Consider the following 25,051-nt stretch of genomic DNA (forward strand, 5'->3'; position numbering starts at 1 on the left):
CAACCAACAAACAAAAACCAAAACCCAACATAGACATTAGGAATGAGTGTTTATTGCTGCATTTTGGGATTTTCATTCTTAAACAGCAAAAAGTTAATTCTCAGAGTGGTCTGCGGAATTTCAATCTGATGAAACTTCTTTCATATCAAGTAAACTGATGAATCAAGAAACTATAATTTCATTTAAACCACTTAGATAGTGGTGATATGATGGACGTTTACCAGCATGTCTTTTTTGGAGGAAAATATGCTTTGCTGATCTCTGAATTCTCTAAGTATGCTTTCCCTTGCTGTTACGAAACTAAAATTTTCCTTTAGTGAAGTAATTTGTACGTTTAGAGCTGTGCAGCACAAGCATCTGCGAAGCGTTAGATGCTTTCCTGAACATTGAACTGGATGTGAGCACGTCAAATTAAAAGGGCTTTACAAGTGAAGTCTTGTCATCCATCCTCAGGCCAGTTCCTGTCAATATTGTCAGTAATGACTCGGACAGGGAAAGACAGAGCATGCTTGCAGGGTTTGCAGATGGTACCGAGCACCCACTACAGTTTTGGAGGATGTGATTAGAATTCAGAATATTCCTGATGAACTGCAGAAATGAAGCAATGTGAAGAAAATGAAACTGAATATAAACAACTGCATAGCACTACCACGAAGGAGGGAAAATAAATGCACAAATATAAAATAGAGAAGAACTGTCAGGATATAAGTGAAAAATCTGTACAGAAATGGTTGGAATAGTGATATATCATAAGCACAATCAGTGTTCACAATGTTGGACACACACTTTATTTAGTTGGCGCTTTTTTTCAGTAACTAGTTCTACTCAGTGCTGGTGAGAACCCAGCTTGTGTACCATGTTGTTTCTGGGCACTCTGTTTCAAAAATAACATAATCAACAGAGAGCAAAAAGAATAAGAAATTTAGCCAATGAAGACTTGATGAAAACTTGAAGGGTTTCGTTTATTTAACCTGAGGTGGAGAAGACATGGATATACAACTTTCTATATGTAAATTTAGAAAATTTGTGCGTATTTACTAATTTAGATGAAAGAAGATTTAATCTAATCATTAAGGAAAACTTCAAAGTATGTCACTGGCCTGATATCTGGGGATGTAATGGAACCTTTGTTACCAGAAATTTCTGAGAACATTTTAGAAAAATTAAAAAAATACAGCTATGCATAGTCTTAACTTCACTGTACCTTGGAGCAAAAGCTAAATATCTTGAAGTCTCTTCTCTTACTGCCCTTTTCAAGGGAGAGCATAAGAGCATAAGGAGAAAGGCAGGTATTGAGTCTGAAAAGAGCCAAGACACAGAATGTAGGAATATGTGATAATATTTTGCCAAGTTGAAGATAAATGATAGAGCTTACAGTGTATTTCTATTGATCTACGACAGTGAGTTGGCAAACCTTCCACAGGAAGTAGACTATAAAATTAGTAAAGGCTGGAGGAGAGTATAGGGGATCTCCTGAGGGTTTTGTCTCCAGAGTTAAGTTAATTGACAGTGCAATAGTAGATTAAAATTATTGTTTATAATTATGGGCTAATGCACAGTACAAGGCATAATTTTAACCACTTCCTTTCTGTAACTGTAACCACTCATGAAAAGTCCCATGCACAGTGTTCAGTAGGGATAACCAGAAAAAAGGAAGAAGTATTAATAAGCAATGAATGGTTTGAATTATGATACTGAATGACATCATATAAACCAGTGGTACAGCCTCAACTGAAATATGTTTAGTTTTGTTCACACTCGAGAAAGAAGCAGAAATATATGAAAATCATTATAGCCATAGAAACGTTCTCCTAGCCAGAGTGATTGACAATAATCTTCTCAAGTGAAAAAAAATCAGAGTGGATGTGCTAAGGCAGTACAAAATAATGAACATCTTAAAAAAAAGAAATAAAAAGAAAAACAAACTGGATATTTCTTTTTAAGCTTTCTTTTAACACAAGAACAAAAAAAAGACAGAAAGACAGAAACCTAAGTCTTTCTAGGTTATTTTGTAAATATACAACCATCAGTTTGCATTCAGCATAACTGTTGCAGAGGTGTTGATCTTTCCTTCTTTATCTTTCTTTCTCCTCAAAGTCCCTTCTCAAATGGCACATGCTGCACAGCCAAATTGCTGGATACTTTCTGTAGCCTGGCTGTGATCTTTGACTTGAATTTCTGTATGGATTTTTGTATATGAATGTTAAGTGTACTCTTCTCATCTCTTCCCATGCATCAATTCTCAGAATATGGGGGTTTTTTCCTACAGATTTTCATCATTTTGTATCTTAATGCCCTGACTGGCTTTCGCAAGTGTGATCTTGCCTCGTTCATAGCGGTTTGGAAAGTTGCAAGTGGGATAGAGTAATTGAACCTTTCACCCCTTTTGAATCTTTCTATCGGTGCCTGTTCTCAGTCGCATCAGGTGCTTGGCCGTTTCAGTTTCAAGGTCCCCTAAGGTTTACTCTCTGTATGCATAATTTTTCTTATGCTAGCAAAATACTGACTTTTATTCTCCAGTAAAGCACTGGTGATATCCCTTGTCTTCACCCTTTCAGTATTTTCAAATGAGTATTGTTTGTAAAGATTTTCACCAGTGCTGCAGTGTTGATAGTTCTACATAAATATCTGTAAAGCCGCCCTTCAAACTTACTGATGTTCTCCCTTAATACAATGCCTAGAGAGAAATGGGGAATGATGGAAAACCTTGGATTCTGTCACTATGAACAATATTATGTCACATTTCCTTACATGTTCCTCTTTATCTTCTGTTTGCATCCACTTGTCTTTTTTTCTCCCTCATGGTTAGGCTGGATAGCTTTTGAGCTCCCATTCTCCTGTTGGCCCAGTGTGTGTTGCTCAGGAGACCCTCCATCCCTCTGTGACTCACTTCTTGGTGCTCCAGGCTACAAATACAAAAATGGTTGATTATCGTTTTTCATACAGTACACAGCAAGACTGGGAGATCAATCGTTGCAAATTATCACTATGGCCAAACTTTTGGGGAGTCTAGAAATGGTGTATTTATTTTCACAGTAAGAATGCCTAGAGTTGCATTATTTCTAAGTAGAAAAAAAAAAAACAAAAGAAAAGAGATAGTTAAACCTTGTTCTTCAGGGGATAGGTTGCCCAACTGAGAGGAAGAAGTACACTTTTTGAGGAGGACGTCTGTCAGCTTCCTACTGCATTGTGTTTTGCAATGTTGTCTGAATCAAAGATTAGTGAGAACTTCAACTGAAATACATTGCAGGAGGGCCCAGCTCTGAATCACACTTCTTCTTCTTTTGGAATCCAAAAAGGACTTTTCTTGCAGTCATTCTCCTGATCGTGATTCTCTGGAGTTTTGGGACAGGACCTTTAACGCTTGTCAATAAGGAAACAGATAATTTCATTATACTGTGAAGCAAAATTGTTTTTTAAAATGTCAAAAATAGATATGAAAGGAAATTGCTACTTATACCTAATGCTATAAGCATCTGGTACCAGTTACTTCTAGAAATATGTTACCGGACTAGGCGATCATTGATCTGATCAGTCACGGCAGTTTATGTACTCCTGTCAAAAAACAGTTATCATTCCAGAGGAATTATTTTTAATGATTGGAATGGCATTAAAAAAATGACATATAGAGGTTGATATGAGGAACCTAGTTCTTGACTTGCTTTGAAGGCAGTCTGCTGTCTTGCCTAATAAGCTTTTAATGGTGGAATGGTTAAATTGGGAAACAGGCCAAGAACAAAGGGAAGAGAACGTAACAGCCCTAATCACAGGGTTGGTGGTTTGCAGCGCACTGGGACTGGCAGGTCCCGGTAACACATCTGTTACATCCCGTTAATTAAAGTGCTGTTAGGTTAAAAGTGACTTTCCTGAACTGTTTTATTTTATTCCAATCCGTAATTCTGCAAACAGTTGTAACATTTTTCAGTCTGATATCTTCCCTGCTACTTTCTGCTTCTTAATGAAGTACAATTTTCAAATACTGTGTGTTGTAAAGCAAGAAATTATAGATCAATGTAACCAAGGAAGTCTTGATGCCTTATCATTTTATCTGATTAAAATATGTTGGAAGATTATTTGTCCTGTATTAGGTGTGTAGTAACATAATGCTGCCTAGGAAACATAAAGTGTGTGCATGCTTGTGCTCTGTCTCTCTCTCTCATATTTGTTAGGATTAGTATTAAATTCCTCCAGATGTATTTGGTAATGCTTGTGATTCTTTTGTGCTTTGTGACTGAAAATGTACCATAACTGGTGCCTAATCTGCAGCTTTGATTTGGGTTCTTACTTTAATCACATTTTAAACATGCACTGGCCCTGTTTGAAGGGTCCTTAAAAATTTGGTTTTTTCACTACAGATCTGGATTTTTAAATTGAAAACAAATTGTTGAAAGCTGCTGAAATAGCACTCTATCTAATTAGTTGTTCTTTTCCTCAGCCTTGTCTGCCCACAAAGGAGAGGACATGTCCCAGTTCAGTCATGCAACTGACTGAAAGTCTGAAACAGATCCCAAGCGGAGACTTGAGCTTCCACTGTTCTGTTGCTTGGGGATTGCCTCCATGCTTTTTGTTTCTATTTTGGTTCAGGTAGAATTAGAAAAGAAAGTATCCCTAGGAGAAGTGACACATGTATTGCCTAAACTGGGACAAGGGAGGCCAAGTCACTGGATTTGTAGATCTGCGCTGCCACTGGCAACGTGCTTATCCTCCTGTGCCCCAGTTGCCACATCTGGGAAGTGGAGCTAACATCCCACTTTGCAAAGATAAATGAAACCTCATGCCTCTTCCTTGAGGCATTATCCTTTGATAATTTTTTTTGCAGGGCTTCTATCTCTGTACAATGGTGACAATAATTCCTTTGGTTAAGTCTTTTGGGTGTTGCAGTCGCGGGCAATCTGTCTGGAGCAACAAGGTGCTCTGTTGCTCTGAGTGGGAATGAACTCAGGAGTACAATGTAGAGGAAAATCTTGATAAGTTTATCACAGTTAATTATTAAACAAACCTTGTATTAAAGACCTTTATGCAAAATACATTCCTACTTTGATTTCTATCATTAAAGGAGCCTGTCTCCTCTCTGCAGAGAAGAAAAATCTCAACAACTTTGGTAGAGAAACAGCCCAGAAAACTGAATATGAGTCCCCCTTTGTTCCTCTAAAACATGAATTTTGCTTACAGCTCATAAAACTGCCAAGGACAAAAGTTCTGTAAAAGGCATATCTCCATAGTACCCCAGAACCTGATACCTGATGAGTATTTTAATTAGATGTTTGCTGGCTGTGAAGGCCTATGCAAGTGTCCCGTTCTTGACTGATGAAGTGCAAAATGGATATCTGTCATGCAAAGCAGCTTTCTCCTACTAAGGTAGCTTTGTCCCTGCAGGTGGCCGTTGCCATTTGTCTGCTGCTGCCCTTCCTGCATCTTTGTTGGCTTCTGGTGAAGCAGTGGCTATCAACTGGAGTGTTGGCTCTGGAGGTCGAGAATGAGAAAATGTTTATGCTCTCTCACAGATTATTTATTCATTTATTTATTTCCTGAATGGTCCTCAGCCAGTCACTTAATCTCTTTATAAACTGGCGATTCACCTCTGAAGTGAAGACTGTAGGCTGACTGCCTCGCTGGAACCTGTGTGTGGAAGCGTCCGAGCTGCTCAGCCTTTCCAGCAATGTGGACAAAAAGAAACAAGAGCTCTGCTTTCTCTCTCTGACGTGGTCTTGCATCTTCTGGGCAAACCTGTCCAAGCCCTTCATTTTGCTGCTGCAATGATGTTTTTACATCTTGAAAAAAAGGGGGAAATGTATTTTCCCGGTTTCATAGGAGATTTATAAGGAAACTTTTATCCGTGCTAGCGAGCCATGGATAGTCCAGTATAGTGGACAGGAACTGCACCTGCCTCTCCTTTTTTCTGCATTCTGTAAGCTCAAAGAGCTACATGGCCTGAGTATGTATCAAAATGTCAGGTTTTCCCTTTAGTAATTTGAAGATTTTTGGAACAAACACACTCTGTTGTATATGGGGAAAGTTTTTCTACATAAACCTTAATGTGAAAGTACAGTGGGAGATACTTCAGGGACAGCTTTTTAATTTTCGCCTGTAAATACAATTTTTGAAAGCCCTCCAACTCTCCGTCTCATTTACTTAGAGCTTCCACTGATCTTTTAATATGGGAGGAAGCTCACCAATCCTATGCTACAGTTATTAGCAGACTGTGTACAATTCAGGTCTTGAGCATCCTAGAACCTAGATGCTAGCTTTGTTTTATTCTCATCTACGAAATTTATGCAGTGCTAAAAATTCCTGCGATTTAAAGACTAGTTAATAAAATTATTGAATGACCAGAACTCAAATCCTGCCGTTGTCATACATTATAGGGTATTCTTCTGTGCTTAATTCTGTTCTGAATAAATGTCCAGAAATTTGTAGTTTCTCACAAATTGTACTAGAGGACAGGCGTTTTCATTCTGTAAAAATGGTGATTCTATGAAAATCACTGACACAGAGTACTGTGCTTGGCTGACGTAATCTTCAAAATGGCCTGATCTTGTAAGCACAGGCAAATCTAACATACACATTCAGTGGAAAATCAGTGGTTCTTGTTCTCTGAGGTTTAGTGTTTTGTTTTACAATGTCATTCAGTCTTTGAGGATACATTCTGGAGAGAATAAAGCAAGCACTAAGATCACCAGTAACATATTTGTCAGTACGTTAGAAGCAGTAGGGTTTTTTTGCATTAATGTGCTTTTCCATAGAAGACGTGAACTTTAGTGCTGGTTTATTGGCAATATTTATTATCATCCTGCATTGTTTCTAGCTTAAAGTAGGACCAATGCTCTGGTGAACGCTGTATAAAACCAGCAAACTAGGCAGCCTGTGCCCTGAATTGATTACTGTTTAAGCATCAGTAGTGCCAGTGGAACTTCATTAAAAATATAAATCTTGATCTTGCATTAACCAGGTGTTTTGCAGTTGATGTGAGAAAAGCAAAGGCTTTGCTAATTACCTTTTTTTGGTAGAAATTCTTTTCAACAGCTGCTTGGAATGTAGTTATTTGAAACCATCAACATGTCGCTTTACATAGGACATGGAATATGTAAACTCAGCCCTGCTCTCTGCTTCCTCTCACAGCTTTACACAAACACTGGTGTTTTGGTTTGAAAATAAGTGATGTATTGGCATAAATACCGTCCCGTTGTAAGTTCTGCGTTTTAAAATTGATTACTGTCTTTTGTGTCTTTCTTCAGGCCTAGCTGGAAAGATTATAAAAGCCATCATCAGTGAAGGATTTCAGATCTCAGCTTTGCAGATGGTAGGTTTCCTTTTGTGTATGTTTTTCTGATAAACAGAAGTTGGAGAAGTGCCGTATGCTCTTCACAGCAATGCATGGGTGTCTTCCTGCAATATAAAACCCTTGTGCAGACTGTGTAGCAATGTTTTGGGATCAGCATTGTCCTTGTGATATTTGTGTTTTATTATTTGATTGATCAGGTGATCTGTTTCTCATTGCTAGGTGACCTTGAACCAAAACACTTTACCTCTCTGTATCTCAGTTTCCCTATAGTTGGAAGGGGGATAATGATATCTGTCTCTTCTAGAGCAATTTGAGATATCTTTACAAAATATACCATCTGAGATTAGAGAAATGATTGTTAATATCTTAATATCTTTCCTTAATTTTTAAAAAATATATATTTAGTATGAATTTAGGGGAAGGTTTTTAAAGATACTTAAACGATTTTGACACCCTGATCACCCTCAGCAGTTAAAGGAAGTTGGCCCAGAGACTGTTCCCAAGACTGGTGCTGTAAGTCCTGCCCTTTGATTTTTGGGAAAGTCTTGGGACCTGAAATCCCCTTTGACTCAAATCCCCACCACAAATGAAGAATAGCCCTGTTCCTTTACTAGGCAACAAACAGATCCTCTTGCACGTCTTAGTGGCATCAGCCAACATTACGTTGTCTACTTATATATAAGGTGGAAGAAGATACTGTGTGCTGTGTTGCCTGTGGTGTCATTGGCTAAGTTATTGACCAACTTCATGTTGCAGCTGTAAAGCCATTCCTTTTACCTAGTAAGCTTGAGTATTCTGAATGTTTGCTGCTTAAGAAGGGGTGCCTGTCTATTTGTTGTTGTTGTTTAAGGCAGACTGGCTAACATTTTTGTTTTCTTAGTTCAATATGGAACGTGCAAATGTGGAAGAATTTTATGAGATTTACAAAGGTGTTGTCGCTGAATATGTGGTAAGCATAAGTTTGAGAATAATCTGTTTAAAAATAAAATATGGTTAAACAAGGAAGTGGTCACACCTTTCTTCTTTTAGGATTGTGATAGGATTTCTTTTAGGAACCTGGTATTGACCAGTTCTAGCTTGTTCTTCAATAAACTACCTCATCTTGTTGTGCTATCCATGTTGTAAGAGAGTCTTTTGTGAAAATCGTTCACCCAAGGAATTTTTAAAATACAAGAGTGAAAAAAGACATCCTCAGATAAATTATTTTATTGCAGTAGAGCTATGAGAATGTGTCACATCTGTACCTTTGTTTGATTTGACATGGCTATAGTGGCTTGGAGCAGAATATATATTTATTATTTTGTTTACAATGGGGCTGCTCTATTTGAGTGCTTTCTTAATCACATTTTCAGTTATTCTGAAATTTATTGATCTGGCTTTTGTGGATCTTCAGAAAACTTAAGAAGTTTAAAATATGCTGTAATCCCAGTGGATATCTAAGACTGTATATTATTATGCCTTGTTGTACTGTCACATAAAACTTCCTGACTGCAGATAGAACAATGGGAATACAAGAAGGTGAGCAGGCATTTCTGTATCAACTTCTGGCAGGATTTTGGTTCATTTTACAACTAATAATGAGTTTAGCTTCTCTGCCATGTTATGTACTATGCAAATTAGCCTTAATTTTTAAATGGTTAAATTATTAAAGGTTTTCTGCAGAGTTACTAATATTACTCCAGACACTTACTAATATTACTCTGATAATGACTTCCCCCCCACACCTTTATGATTGTTTAGTCCAACTTACTTCAACAGGGTTTGTAGATTTGTCTTTAAATAGATTAGGAGTACTGACAGTTCACTCTCAGATTGGGGATTACTCTTAAAGTCTCCTCTGATAACACTGTTTTTGACAAGGACCAAAGGAAGATTGGACAGGCAGACTTGTAGGTACATGGCAGATTTCAAATATGGTAATATGTGACCAGTATATCAGGGCCCAAAGAATCCCATGGTACTGCAAAAGTCTCTACTTTGAACCAAATTGGAAATTCTCCGCCATCTTCTGCAGCTTCTGTACAATCTCTGACCCTCTAATAAATTGCAAATTTTAGTTACATAATTTAATTGGAGAGTTACTCAGAAGGGAAAGTGACATTTAAACAGAGTAAGTAAATAAAAAGGTATGTTTTATATGGGATTTGAAGAAAAGTGAGGATCTAGGGCTCTGTCCTGCAAGCCGTATGTGCTGGATGCACTCAGTTGAATTGAAATGAAATGAAATGAAACTAAATGAAATGAAATTAATCTCTCCTTGCACTCCGGATATCTGTGAAACAGGAAAACATGTGAAAACAAATCATGATGCTACAGGGATCCAGTGAAGGCACATATGGGAACAGCAATAGATACTGTCAGCGAAGGCCAAATAGGAAGAAGTATGTTGTGAAATAGGATATTGAAGAAAGAATATGACCTCTTAGATCTGTGACTCAGAACCGTCTGTTTTGATCTGAATTTTATTGATCATTCCAAAATAACTCAGCACAGAAGATACTTGGCATCCAGAAATCCTTTTCAAAAACTGTACTCCCGTTTCTTCTGGTTACCCCTTGTCAGTCAGATAAAGGCTTGACATTGTATGTAAAGCACTTCTCTCTGAAAGGAGAAAGATGAAAAATGGCGCAAAATTTTTAGCTTTGTTGGGATCTCCTGCAGGGGATTTTGCATACTATTGATTAGGTTTTATGCTGTTTTCTTTGTATTTCCTGCTGTAGCAAGAATAGAAAATGGGAAAAAAAGTAGGGAGATTATGTTAGGTCAACTCAGAATCCACTTCATTAATCAAAAATGATTGATCTTGATCCAGCTTCAGGAATGGTTTTGGTTGACCGCAAGCTATGTTATTTGATGAATAAACTATTTGCTAAAGAAAATTTCATTTAGCTGTAACTGGGAGTCTTAACAGAGAAACAGTGTCGGCTATTTGAATTCAACTCTGGACTTGATGAGGCTGCGTAAGGTAGGCCAAGCTTGTCTCACATTGTACCACATGCCTCCATGCTTTAGTTGATGGCAGCTGGTCTTCAGTCCTCAGCTTTGTGTTGTAATGAAGGAGCCAGGAGTAATTTTGCTCATGCTGTTTGCTGTTGCTGGTGGGATGTCGCTGCTGATATGGAAACAATAGAGAAGGAAGAAAGGAGCAAGAAAAAACACAGTTTGCAAGGAGGAACTGAGTTGATTCAACTAAAGTCAAAAGCCCATTTATTCTCCACTTTCCTGTTAACAGTTCTTTAGACGAAAGAATTCAGTGAAATTGTACAGAGTAGCGACTTTGTGGCAATTTATTGTTTCTCAACAGAATGAAACATATTGTACTTTGACCTGTTCTTAACCGAGGATCCATCAGTGATAAGACAGTTTTTGGAATTAAAATGTCTGCTCATGTTGTACAGCATGTCTGCACTCTTTTCGTGTCCTCTCAGGAATACTTCTACCTACATTTCGTAGATCGGGCTGATGATAGAGGCACTTGGCTAAAATTCTGTCCCGTTGACTTCAAAGTGGGGAAATAAAGCACATGCTCTCAGCATGGGATCCATTATGAAGATACTAGGTCTTTGGAACAATACCGCTTGACTTGGAGTCTTTGTTTTTAGTTTCCATCACAATTCATAAAAGGCAGAGAAGGACTTAATTTTTCTTTTCCTATTGCCTTTTTGCCCACTCTGCGTGCTCTTGTTCTTTGCCGTGGCTCATCCTTGACCTTGCCCATGAATGGTGGGTGCGATTGCAGTACTTGCTTATTCTTCCCTATCCTCCCTCATTTCCTGTGAATGTTTTACCCTTTCCCATTTCCTCATTTGTTTTGATTCTTTTAATTGTCCTGATTTGTTTAAAACTTGTCTGCTTGAATTTCTAGACAAGTATGCAGTTATAAGCGCATGTTTTAAAAAAGGAAGTCAGACTAGAACATCAAAATATGTTCTTTCTGCTTGTGAAACCTGTACCTCTAATTAACAAAGTCCAATTTGGCACTAATGCCCAGACTTAATTTAAGCTTATGAAAACTGAGACCCATCTTCCATCACCTGCTCAGAACTCACAATGTCTGTCTACTCTCCAGGAGGCTCTGGGGAAGCAGATGATTTCAACGTAACTGAGATTCTGGTAACAGTACACCACAAGAATGTTATCAGATCAAGGACCCTTTCCCTAACAGGTTGTGCCACAGGCCTGTTTCAATTCCACTCTGTTGGCTTGTGTGTTTCAGCTTCTGTAGTAATACCTGAGGAAAAGACAGTGAAAACCAAAGGCCAAAGAGACATTTTAATGACTTAAAGCCATCAAATGGGTGTATGTTTGGAAACAAATATAAGCTGTGTACCGTGCGCCCTGTAGGGAACACTGCAAAGTACATTGCTGCCTGTGGAACTGGCTGAACATAGTGTGATTTATTTTTTTTTTTTCAGGCTTGTACTCAACAAAGTGTGTTCCATTGAGTCAGTCTAGTTTGACAAGTTATGGGATACTTCTGTGAAATGCAGGTCAAGATCAATAAGGATGTACCCACAAAGAACTTAAAGTGTTGCGGATGCTGTTGCATGCTATTCAGTATCTTCTTGAAGCTGAATATACAATTTACTTCAATCTCCACCTTCTAAACCAAGTAGCAAAATGGAAAACAATTATTTTGTTGTGAACACTGATTACATCTTTGTTTCATGTCTTTACTTTCCTCAGTGCACCAGTATTTCTTAATTGTTACTGTCCTGTAAGTTTGGGTCTAGTTTTGGGGAGGAATACAACCCTTGCTAATGCCCAAAGAACCTCAAATTTGTTTCTGTCTTTTTTCTCTTCCAGGAGATGGTTACAGAGTTGTGTTCGGGCCCTTGCATAGCAATGGAGATTATACAACCTGAGCCTCCAAAAGTGTTCAGAGACTTCTGTGGTCCTTCTGACCCTGTAAGTACTTGCTTGAGTGATAAGGAATGCTTAAAGAGTTGATGTGCTGTCTATGTGAATTAAAATATCGCAGTGTGGTATGGCTGCCACGTACCTGCTGCGTTCCTTGGAAACATTTAAGCATTATCTTATGGAGGTCAAATGCTAGTCTTAGCGGACCAATTTGTAAATCCTCTAGCAACTCTTCTGATCTTACCTAAACTAGACGATAAAATACTGTTATATGAAAGGAAAGCTATCTAGGCAAAAACCTTTGTTGAAGATTCATAAATATTCTAACACAAGGCTTCAGAGCCCTGGAACAAATAGTTTCTGCTGGTGCATGCCAGTGTAAATCAAATGTTAGACTGCTGCAGTCTGTGGCATTCTCCTAGGGTGAAACTGTAAAAGGAGAATTGTTTCCTTTGTTTTTTAGAAAGAAGCAAACAAAAAAGGGTGTAGAAGTTCTTGTGCCTGTTTGCTATGCTAATGCTTCTGGCTTTAATTTTTCATTTCTTGAGGTAACTAATTGGATATGTATGATACTGTGTGCAATTTGGAGACAAGCGTAAGTGCTATCTCAAAAAGTTTGCAGTTTTTTGTTAAACAATGAAGCATACTATACCCCACAGAAGCCATGAGGTGAAATATCAAGATGGAAGCAATGAGGTCAGTGTTTGTACATTTTTTTGGTTGCGTTTTGATGTTTTAGTTGCAGACTGAGTGGGTTTACTAGTTTCCATAGAAAAAATTCACATAGATTAATATTTGAAGGGGAGAACAAGTTGTTGAGGATGTTTCTTCAGGTCCAGAGTTTCCATTACAGAAAGCACAAGTTAAGGGCATTATCCAAACCCTTTTTTCCCCCTTCTATTTAGTGACATTCAAATGTTTCTCTGCTGGGTTAGCATCATGTAAGCAGAGCGTAACCTGTTTATCTGATTTAGTTTTAACTGCAGGATGATGTATCAGTAGTAATGTACACAATATGGTGGTTTCAGTTTTGTTTCAAATTATATGTTTAAGGTTTCTGATCTTTAAAACTTTCAAAGATGCAGTTGTTTTATTTGGGCCTGTTCCATCCTTTTCACATTTCTGCTTGTTTAATGCCTGATACGTTAAAATCAAAACATGTTTGCAAACATCACAGCTGCTTTAGTTTGTTAAAGACAAGTGTACCTAGACGATGGAAATGTCTCTTTTCCCTTACTGCATCACATGAAAAGCCCTGTCATAGCCATACAACATGTGTGTGACCGAAGGAAGTGTTGATAAGCGGAGGAACTGACTGAGGGATGTATAAACTGATGGTTTCTCTGGGTAGCACAAGAAAACAGCAAAGGCAGGAAATAAATTCCTGTTCCCAGATCACTTGCTAGTACCTGTGCTGTTTGTGTTTCCTTTTTAATGGTTAGCTGTGTGATTTGTTAAGTGAGAATGAGTACCCACCTGCTTCTAATGGAAGTAGACGGCTGTAAGTTTTGGACACTGACTTCATAGTAGTTACACTAACAGTATGTTTGGAAGACAGGTAGCTATATTATATATATCTGTGAACTGTTTTCTGTAAGAATCGCAAATTAATTGCTTCTTCAGGAACATAAAGCATATATACAGTAACTACAGCTGCTCTCAAGAGTGCTCTTTGCTTGAAATTTTTCTGTCTCTTCAATCAGTGTTTGTAGCTTGTCCTTGAGGAAGAAGGGACTAAGGTACGTCAGTGGTCTTTTGTCGTTCCCAAACAGAATTGTCAGAGAAGCTAACTGAACTCTGTGGTTACAGTATCTTTCTCAAATAGGGGTAGCAGAAACCATAACAGCAGTTTCATTATCTAGCAAGGTTATATACAGACCATGAAGATACCATGGACTTGATATTCTAGTGGTTAAAGTAAATTTAAGTGTTGTGCAAGTAACGTGTTTGTTTGTTTATGTACGCTAGGTCCTGATGCGTGTACAGCCTGTTTACAAATGCAGGTGAAGAGCAAGTTTACTATAAAACGTACCTGATTGGGTCACTGGCCCCTGTTAAATAGTACCCTATTTGGCAAGTAATGCCATTGAAATCACTGTGATTACTCTCAAAGCAAGGTGCTGTTTGAAATGAGTAAAGGTGTTGGAATTTGACTTATATAATGAATCTCTCCCAGTCACGTGTGCTGTTAATTATATCTTAGATACATAGCAAATGTAATAATTACTTTGTGGCAAGTCAGATATCTAAACTGGGTATGAATGTTAACATCCCTTTTAGTCTCCTCTTGGTTTTGCAGGGAGGCAGTTGGGGTACACATCAGTAAAAGGCATCCAAAAAGAGGTGTCAAAAATTTTCCCAAATCAAAGCGAGATGTTAGCACTGCAGGTCAGTAAAGCTCTCTGCCAAAAACATCCTTCATTATTAACTAGCTTATAAATACTTTATTAAAACCTCTCATGTGGTAGTAGGGAAGACTACTAACCAAAAACCTGTTTTGAGCCTCTTTGTAGTAGTATACGGACAGCATATCAAATCTGGAAAGCAGGCAGTGGGTAAAGATATTTGTCTGTAAGGAGTTGTGCCGGACATGCTCACTCTCGAATTACTGTGACCTGATTGAAGGGCTCAGTGTCACAGATTGCAGGCTTGTGGAACGTTTGTCCCTGCTGGATAGCGTATACAGTCGGAGAAATGCTGTTCTGCACATCTTGCTGCTGCTGTTTGCATTCATCTTGTACACTGGTACTTTTCTAGGGAGTTGCAGGTGAGTCACTGCACTCTTGCTAAACTGTCAGCATCTTCACACTCGGCTTAAGCTCCTGGAGTGCAGCTGGATTTTTTTGTGTGTCATTGGTGGTATCATCTGAGGCCTTTCTGTAATCTTTCAGATCAGCCATGATGCTTGTTTTTCTTGTCTTCCAGTTGCAGCCTTTAGCTTAGCTGTTCCACACAGTCAGGTCACAAACTACTTGTATGACTTGCTCTTGGCGTTTCTCTGCACCTTGTTCTCTCTGTCCTGGAATGCCTCTACTTAGGGCTTTGAAGTGGAAAACTTTCTCCACGTCTACTATAATAAAACGGTATTTACACTTTACTTATTGTTGCAGCACCCCTATAAAAGTCCAGCAGTCATTCTAATGCCCTTGAAAATAATTTTTCTTTACAATGTTAAAAAGGGCTGTGTAAAAAAGGTCTCTGAATTCCACACAAGACTATAGCTTTTCAAGGAGGGGAAGCACCCACAGCCTCTGCTGTGCAACCAAAGCTAGGAGGTTTGAGATATTGAGATCCTTTGAGCAGCTGAGCAGTTTTATTTAGATATTTAAATTTCAAATAGGAATGGTATTTCTGAAATGACTTTGAGTTCCACTGATTTTCCATGGCAGCTCTGAATCATTTAAGCCTTTTTTCAAAATATGCTATCAAATCTTGTAATGCAGGTTGTTAAATTGCATTTTTTGTGCTGGGTGCTATTTCACTCAGTTTCTACTGGTGCAGTTCTGACATCGAAAGAAAAAAAATATTTCACCTATGGCAAAGAGGTAACTGCTCTAGAAAGCTAGGAAAGGAGTTAATTAAATCAGATTACTACAGAACACAAATCTTTTGAATGTCTGATGCACACTATCACTTAGAAATTGGAGTTGCTAACTGCAACCAAAGTTTAACAGAAAATAAGCTATGTTTCTTCTTCATTGTAAAGAAATAAAAGTGTTTGGAGGCATAAGGATAAATGCATCACAGTGTGCGTTATCGAAAAAGCTGTTTTGTTTAAGTGCCATAAGAAAAAAAATGTGCAACGTATTCTGCATTAATTTGACATTGTTTCACATGGATCAGGAAGTAAAGGCTACAGTGGAAAACCTTGGAACAGGGGGATGGTGGTCAGGGAATCCTGTCACGGCTTGAGCTTGCCGACACTGATGTTTCATTTGATTGTTTGTGTATTTTTGGCCTCTGGAACACTTGGAAGCCTTTTGTTATTACTTAGGTCTGAAGCTACAGCTTTGGTTTTCATTTCTTCTTTGTGCAGCTTCTGTGTTGATATAGCTGCTGGTAACGTCTTATCATGGAATTGTTGAAGTGATTACTTACTATTCGTAAGACATTTGAAAAATGCTGTAGAAATTAGATATATTGCATTTATTTTTTTTTATTTTTACTTTTCTTTTGAACTTTCTTCATACACAAATGAAAAAATTGGTTAGAACATGTAATTCCAGGAGGCTACATCAGCTACATGTTCCTGGCTGATTGCATAACCTTTAGTAGTCTTAAGAGCTTTTAGTTAGGATTGGCAGTACATTAAAAGTGACTCGAGTACCTTCTGCTGTGAGTTATTATTAAGGTGATGCTGCAATGTTTCCACATCCAGTGGGATGAAAAGGGATTTTTGTATACTTGCTTTAGATCCTAACCTTCATTCTTCAATTTTAAGGGTAACAGTGTATTAACAGCTTTTTGTACTTTTGCATTAATGCCAAAGAGCTAAAAGGGAGATGAGATGATTTAAAACAAAGCAGTGAACTGAAAGAGCTGGAGTCTGCTTTAGCTCCATTCCTGACCTCACTGTGTGACCTTGGACAGAAAGTTCAATATGTTTCCAGCTCAGTTATTACATCAGTTAAACAGGGATAACAGTGTGAGCCAAAGAGACGTTGCTGGCTGCTCTAAGAGTTTTGTCTGTATAGACCTCCTCTGAATCTCTAGCACTGAAAAATACCTACCTTTGAGGCCAAAAATGTTCATGCTCATTCCTAGAACTATATTAGCAGCACAACATCTTCATATTACATCACATAAAAAATAGTTCAGTGGAACATATAAAAAAATATAAAAGAAATATGGAAGACTATTTTTGAGCTCCCAAGTATTCACTTTCTGGTAACACCTTCATATCTGTTTCAGTGTGGATTCTGTCTATAGCCTAGTCAGCCTTGGTCAGAGTGTTGACAGCGAAGTACATAATGTGCTTCAAGAGAAGTAAGATTTATTAATCTAATTCTTTGATGAAGAAGATTTTCCTATAATTGATTATCTGCTCAGATAGCCTGAGTCATGTAATAATAATAACAATTTTCATTCAGTACCAGACCATTATCAGCTAGCGTAGCAAACAGATAGATCGATCAATACTAGTTACGATACCCTGCTGTCTAAGCCTGCAATGGGAAAGACATGATTGAATTGCTTGGATGTTATTTAGGGTCAGTCATCTGACTCTGTCCTTTCAGTTTTTAATTTCCACATCAGCCTCTGCAAGTCTGATGAAAATGTATTCTAAATAGTGCTCAGACCTCTTAGTTAGGGGACATAGAAACTTTTTGACTGTGTAAGTGTCTGTGGAGAGAGATTCTTCCTTCTAGTGCAGCCCCCTTTTGCTGAGCTGACACTGCGATTCATAAAGCCCAAAGTCTTGGTGGGTTCAGGACTTCTACCTTCTGTGTTCTGTGTCACCCCACTGTGCATGGGCAGGGGGCTTATTAAGACTGGATCTAGAAGAAAGGAAGTGTTAAGGCAGCTGTGCTCTAATGACCCACAGCTATAATGTGAGTTGCCACCACCACTTTAAACTGTTAATATGTTGGTGTATGGTTTGAAATTTACCTCCAAAAGTGTTACAGCTTGTTGTCAGAGACAAGCCTGTGTCTGTGCGGATGCCAAACACCACACCTGTGACAGTGAGTTTTCCCTGGTTTAAAGCGAATGGAGTCTGCACTGGCTGCGCAGGAAACGAGACTAGTACATAAAAGTCATATTCGTTCTTCTTGTGAAAGCTGTGTGCAGCCCTGGGAGCAGCCGAGAGTCAAGAATCCAATAATTAATTTTTACAGGCATGAATTGAGTGTTCATAGTAAGTTCTCCTGATGTGTTTCTCTTGCTTCTGAATGGGTATTACAGAGATCTGCCAGCCCCTGGCACCCTCCCTCTGCCACCCCGTTTGCTTTTGTCATGTGTGTGTATGTGCTTTGTAGTGGCATGTATGCATGATCTGGTTACAATTTTGAGGTCACCTGCCTAGAGCTCTGTTTCTTGCATACTGTCCTCTCCAAGCCACCCTTTGCAGGCAATGGGAAGTCCTTTGATAGGAAGAGGGACTTCAGCCTCGCTGAAACATGTCTTTTTGGGGAGATTACAACAAAAATCAGAGCACTAATAGTGGTGGAGGAGCCTTTTGCTTGCAAGTGGCTTGCTTTAAATGTGGCTTGTTATTGCCTGAAGGTTGCTGTCATATGATGTCTGTTCAATGTCATGTGGGGCTGGAATTTGTAGGCTCACTTTGATTCTTGATGGGTAGGTGCATATGCGCTGAAAAATGCTGTTATTAGTGCTGACTTGCATTCTCCACCAGGAGACTATATACTGACAGAGCCCTCAAGACTGAACTCTTTTTTTAAATCCAGTGTGATTGAGGCATGTTGGCAAGGTTACAGTTTGAAAAAACTTTTATCTGACACTCCTCGTCTGAGGCTCCAGAGCTACCAGACTTAATAGAGTCTGCCTAAATAAGTCCTGGGTGGGATTGAATTTAGATTCATTGGTCACAAATTACAATTTTTTGGTAAAGCAGGTAATAAAAGGTATTGTATTTCTGATATCGAGCCCACTACCACCACAGAGGCATGACACTACAGGAGTCTGCTGCTTTCATCCTCTGGAGAGAAGGTGCCGGGGACTTCTGAGAGAGGACTGAAACTGGAGTACATTTGCATCTTGTTTCTGGTTGCTGGAATGCTTTTTTTTTTATCCTCAGTTGACTCCCGAAGCCCCTCTAGCCTATGGAGGGCTTTTTTGTAGTTTCCTCTGCTTCCTGTCGCTATGATATTTTAGTATACCCTCGTGACAAGGCACCTTCTTAACTGCAATTTCTGGGCATTTTCAGGAAGTTATCAACATTTTGTCAAAAATCCTGTATGCCCTCCTGGAAAGTAGCATCAACTTCAGAAGCCTCAGGGTTCCCATCTGTGTTCCCATCTTTCCCTTATATCGGCTGTCTCTGGCTTTGAACTGGTTCTTCCTGGGCTCCTCGTGCCTGGTCCCAGGCTGGAATAGCTTGCCTTATTTTAGCAAGAGGAGAGAAGCTGAACGTGAGCCCAGAGACTGAAGGAAAGCAGAGATTTGCCACAAGGCATTAACAGCATTGGTTTGTGATCTTCCTTGACTTGCTGTGCTGCCACAGAGACCTCCTAGCTGCTCCCCAGAATGGATAACATGCTAGGGTATCCTGGAGCTAGATTTTTATGCCTTTGCCTGCAAAGCATCATAGGGCTAGCTATTTTTTGTAAGGTTTTAAGCCACACTTAGAACATTTACTTTTTAAGAAAACTCAATTTCTTGATCAAGGACTTTGTACTGTTCAGCTCTGCAGACACATGAAGACGTTTAGCCTAATCTGAAATCACAAAGACTAATTGTATCTATAGGTAGGTGTGAAAGAAGTCTGAAAGACTGGCTTAGGGATCATAAAGGCTTCCTTTGCACTCAGGCTGAGTGCATCCTGAAGTAGTAGGTGGGTGTTATTAAAAAGTGGTATTTAAAGCCTCAAAGATGAACACAAGATTCTTATAAATGCTATTTAGTTATAACTGTCCCTCTGCAGGTCTTGTTTTGCAAAATGAATGCTTCCATATCCTGTTTGTGTTGCATCTTCCTGTTTAGGTTCTCTCCAAACTTTGAATACATGCCGTGTTTTAGAGGGTGGTGTTACAGATTTAGTATCTCATATAGATAGATCATATTTTATTTAAAAGGTGACCACACAAAGTTTTAAAAGTGCTTGCTTGCCTGGTTTCTTTTAGCATTTCTCGGTTTGATTTTAAATAATGCTAGCTAATACTTTTCAAAATACCATATCTTTATTGTATCTCTGCTTACATATCTTAGATGGATTAAGCAGAAAAGTTTTGTTTCTCACTACTGTAGAAAAAGAGATAGGCTTCTAACATATCAGGTGATCATGCAATACCAGCCTGGTATAAACAAATACACAATGTAATTTTACACAGGTAGTCTGATCAAAGGTAAACTGCAGAGTTCTCTAGGGCTTGTTTCTCCCAGCTGCACTGGATTAAAATGCAATTTACCATGCCTATGGAAGGGTTTTAACACTTTTTAAAAATAAAAGTATTCTTCCCCCTTGTGAAAATACAGTCTTTGTCAGTAAAACACAGAGGTTGTAGTCTGCCTGCGGTCAGAGGAGGTCTACCTTCCTTGGTGATGCCCTTTCTTTGTCTTTTTTTTTTTTTCTCCCTCCTTCCTCCGTTGGACTGTTCTATTATGGTTTTGCTGTAGCTGATGAGGTTTCTGAGAATAGATTCATTAATATATTCAGTCCATAAAGGCACAAGGTAAGAGCCTTTTCAAGAACACAATGGTTCTGGGTTAATTTCAGTCTACATGGTTGTTTTCTCTGCTTCCCTTGTGTTCTGTTTGGTTACAGCAGATAGAAAATCACTCTTTTACGTTAGACAGTGATGTGTTTGAATATAGAAAAGTTAATCCGTGAAAAGAAGCATTCAGGCAAAACCCAAATTATCTATAGCTTCAGTCCTTCCCTGGGAAAAGGGAGCAGTGTTTCCAGAAGACATGGGAAGTGCTGAGGTCACTCTGTCTGGGAAAGAAAATGTTACCGTTACTGCACTAAACCACCATTTTCTCCTTCTGCAGTTTCCTAGCATCCTGGTCACACTGACCTTGTGTGTTTGCAGAATCGTAAAATCATAGAATAGTTTGGATTGGAAGCGTTCTTTAAAAGTCATCGAGTCCAACTCCCCTGCAACAAGCAGGGACACCTTAACTAGATCAGGTTGTTCAGAGTCCCCTCCAACCTGACCCTGAATGTTTGAATCTTTGATTTTAATATATTAAGAGCATTTGCTTACATGCCTGACTCAGATTTTTGTTGACTGTAGATAGCCTTGTCCTTCACTTGAATCTTCCTGACTTCTGATTGGAATATAGTACTTTTGTAGTGATGTTACATATATTTCAAGTTATGAAGTAATACAAATGATATCTCGGTAAAAAAATATTATGAAAATAATAAACCAAGGTAGAACTTGGAAAAACGGGCTGCAACGGCTTTTTCTAGAGCACTGTAGAAGGCAGTTAGCAAGAGTCAGCACACAAAGGTGCTCGTTGAAAATGTGCAATTGAGGAAGTTATAAACATGTACAAAAAGGGCAGTAGAGCACTTTCTTTTCCATATAACCATGATGATGTTGTGGTCTTGAGTATCCTGAAGTTGACTGTAGTTGTTCCAAAAAGTTTCATGTCTTTCAGTTGTCAGTTTATGAGTAGTCAGTTCTTGGGTGTGCGTTACTTTTTTCTCTTATCCCAATGGACTGCTTATTCAGGCTCTGCTTGGTTAATAAATTGGTGGCAGAGCTAATAACCAAACAGAAAAGGAGCTGCAGATCCCAGTGTATCTTACGTACTCTTGCTGATAAGAGATTGATCTGAGGGGAACTGATCACTGCTGGAAGATCTATCAGTTTCTCAAGTGGGTTTCCCCTAAGAGGGATCGGTTGGCTTTCTAGGTGGCTAGGTGGTATCCTTGTATTGTACATTGCAATAGGGTGTTCATGGACTGAAATTCCCTAGGTGCTTTGTATGCCATTGTAGTAATGCAAGAAATACATGCTGTGGCCAGAGCGTATCTGCAATTATTTTCTGCTTGAGCTATGTTATTGAAGGCCTCAAAGTGGGTGAAATCAAATACTGTGACCTAAGCCTTCCCTTCTGTAACAAAAAGAACTAAGTAGTCTGGATTTGCATTTCTGATGGTGATGATGGATTTTTTTACTTTTATTTTTCAAAATCCTCCTCTCTGCAATTGCTGACAACCAGGAGAACAGCTGTAGTAATAGTTTTCATTCTGTACCACTGGTCTGATTGTCTGTAGACACTATTAACTAAACAAAGGCATTTGAAAAACTGGATATAAAGGACTAATTCAAATGCTGAGAACCTGCTGAATAGTTTGAGATGCAGCTTGCTGGTCTGTTTGGTTTAGGCTGACATTCTCTGTTCTACTGCAGGGCCACCTGAGCAGAATTTTTAGCAGCTTCTTTCATTTACAGTATGATAGACTGCATATGATATGCACATGGGACTTCCCTTGGATACTCCTACTAAGAAGTTTTCCCTTTCTCTGCGACCCATGACCTCCCAGATCAAGGGACTAGAACAAGGTCAGGGTGGAGACGGGGGAGTAGCAGTTCTTCATGTTCCCAGTGCTGCTCTCAAGTTCCCATAGGTGACCTGGCGTGACCGGAGTTTTGCAGACAGTGGCTTATCGTAAAGAGTGATACACTCAAATTAAAGCAGCATTAAATCAGGGAAGGAGAATAGTTGAGGAACTGGTCTGGGATTCAAAAGATCTGAGATAAAAGTTAGACATTGAACTTGCTATCCTTGTGAAATGTGTATTTCTTTGTGCCCCTGGGAAATTACTGTCTCCGTGTCTTGGTTTCCCACTCTGAAAAATAGGGTCCATTCTGCTCCTATTTTCTGTTCTTTGTGACTCTTCCTGTAAGTTTTCCAGGCCAGGAACTGTCTATTAGTACATATAGGAACACTGAATAGTACAGCCAGTCCTGAACACAGCAGGGGCTTTTAAAAAACAGTTGTAACACAAATAATGAGTGATTCCTTCCGTCAGAGCAGGGCTGTTCACAACTGCGTGGGAAGAGATGGCAGCACTGCCGCCTCCAAGGAAAAGCTTGCTGTTGGGTTGGAGAGGCTTGAGGGCAGAGTGGAAGGGAAAGCTCTCTCCCATGCTAAGCCCTGAATGAGAAGGATATCTGGAGTTTGCAGCAGACTTGTGAGCTTTGTCTTTCAGTCCATCTGCATCTTCTGTTGAAATGGGTGGTCCAAGGTTGGTTCAGCTAGGGAAGTCTCGGTAGAATTCTTAAGCATTTTTTTCTGCTTTGCAAAGTGTAAGGCTCAGATATCTGGACTGCTTTTGCAAATGTAGAATTCCACCGTGAAATTTCAGAGGAAAATATAATTTATAATTATTGTTCTTACAGGGGAAAACTCAGCCAAGCTATCTGTAGACCAAAAATAACGTCTTGCAACTTCATAGTGACTTTCACTGGAGGCTCTCCAGATATTTTACTAACATGAATTAATGAAATCCCCAAATATCCCTTGCAGCTTAGTATTTTTTTATCCTTGTTTTATAGGTGAACTAATTAATGGATGAAATTTTGGATGCCTTGAAGGCACTGGAAAAGCATCACCTTTAGGTGATGGTAGAACCAGTAGTTCACCTTTAAAGCTTAAAGTAAAGCCACTAATAATCAAATTTACGTCTATACTGTGTTTTCTGATGTCTTGTGGGGTTAGTTGCTTTTCAGTTGTTAAATGCTTCCTTTTTCCAACTTGTCAAGTAATGTAAATATCCCTTATTGCGGCCAGGTAATACAACACGATAGCTAGATGTTTTATCTTTCTTCCTATTTTGTGACCAACTTACATTTGATATGTCAGTTATCCTCAAGACTTCACTATCCAATCTAGTTTACACTTAACTCAGAAGTGTGGCTGCTTGCTCTTATCTAAATTCATCCCATTGGCAATGGCAGATAGGCACACATATATGGCAGTAAAGAAGTTTCTGAGCAGGGCAGTTATCATTAGAATTGCTTAAGCATCAACCAGAAGCGCCAAGACCAGTAAAAATGCTATCTCAGGCTGGCAAATGTGCCACATTTGCTGCCCACAGCAGAGAGTCTGTGGAGAGTTGGTGCGTCACCTTTGGGCTGCCAGAGAGGAGGAGTGGTAGGGAATGGGTGGGAGTGAAGCAGAGGGAATCAAAGTGCCTCAGGGGATGGAGGGTGAGAAGGAGACAGTGTAACAACTTCTACAGACTTGTGAGCTTCCAAAAAGCTGCCAACACTAGAGTATGGAAGATAATTTTAGGTCCGTTAACAAAACTTCCAAAAGATACAGGGCTTGAGACTGGTAGTTCAGAGGTAGGCTGACTTTAAAATAAACAGAAAAGCAGACGAGTTTGGTGTTTTTTGGGGTTTTTTTTGTGTTTTGTTTGTTTTTTGTTTTTTTTTAACACAGATCAAAGTAGGCTTTTATAACAAAATTAACGATGGTTTGATTACTTGCTGCTACTGTTGCAAAACTATTTGGTTCTGGAGGGAGGTGAGGCTCAGATGCACTTTTTTACAGCCTTGCAATTGAAAATTTGGCTACTGTTGCCTGGATCAGATCACTTAGTTTGCTGAACAAACCTTTATAGGCATGCTGTTTCAAGTACGTAACTACATGCGCACAAAGTTGGCTCAGTTAAAGATATAAGAAACTTGTCAGGACGGCTAGTAAGTGATTGGAGGCATAAATATTTTACCATCAGTCAGGAGAAGGTAACCTGAATATCTAGGTCAAATGCACAGTGCTGAGGGGATAGAAGATTAGGCTAAATATTATAAAGACTTTCAATGCAACCTTTCCGGGTTCTTGAGAACCTGTGTATCAGTTTGTTTTGTGATAAGGACTAAAAGATGAGGGGTGTTTATTGTGTGTGTTTGGAGGGGGTTGTTTTGGTTTGATTATTTTTTTGCGATATACGGAAAGTACAAAAGACTTTGTGATAACTCTGGCTCCCTTGGAAGTGTGTGTAAGGCCGTTGATACTGACTCCATATTTGTACATGACGTTGCTGCAGCTCATGTGGAATGGAAAGAAAGAGAAAATATGTCACTGTCAACAAGAGACTTATGTTCTGGATTGGTTTGTGAAATGTAAGCCGAAGGAAACCTACTGCATTCTCTTTAGCCTTGACCTGGTTTTGTATTTAGAAGCTTTCTGAAGTACCTTTCAACAGGCAGGCCCCAGGTTTCAGGGCAAAATGTGTTCTTCCCCAGTTAAAGACTTTACAGTGGCAAC

General features: G+C 39.0%; 1 protein-coding gene across 2 annotated transcripts in view; it reads left to right on the forward strand.

Moving 5' to 3' along the window:
* The window catches only part of NME7 (NME/NM23 family member 7), a 93,260-nt gene that overhangs the window by 45,861 nt on the left and 22,348 nt on the right, over positions 1-25,051 (forward strand). The window contains exons 8-10 of one of the 2 annotated variants that reach the window (XM_074595089.1): positions 7,236-7,300; positions 8,163-8,231; positions 12,089-12,190. In XM_074595089.1, the coding sequence (XP_074451190.1) occupies positions 7,236-7,300; positions 8,163-8,231; positions 12,089-12,190 (236 nt within the window). The remainder of the gene's footprint in view (positions 1-7,235; positions 7,301-8,162; positions 8,232-12,088; positions 12,191-25,051) is intronic. The other variant, XM_074595100.1, reaches the window with a different exon arrangement.

This window comes from Larus michahellis, chromosome 1 (assembly GCF_964199755.1).
Source record: "Larus michahellis chromosome 1, bLarMic1.1, whole genome shotgun sequence".
NCBI classification, from domain to species: Eukaryota; Metazoa; Chordata; class Aves; order Charadriiformes; family Laridae; genus Larus; species Larus michahellis.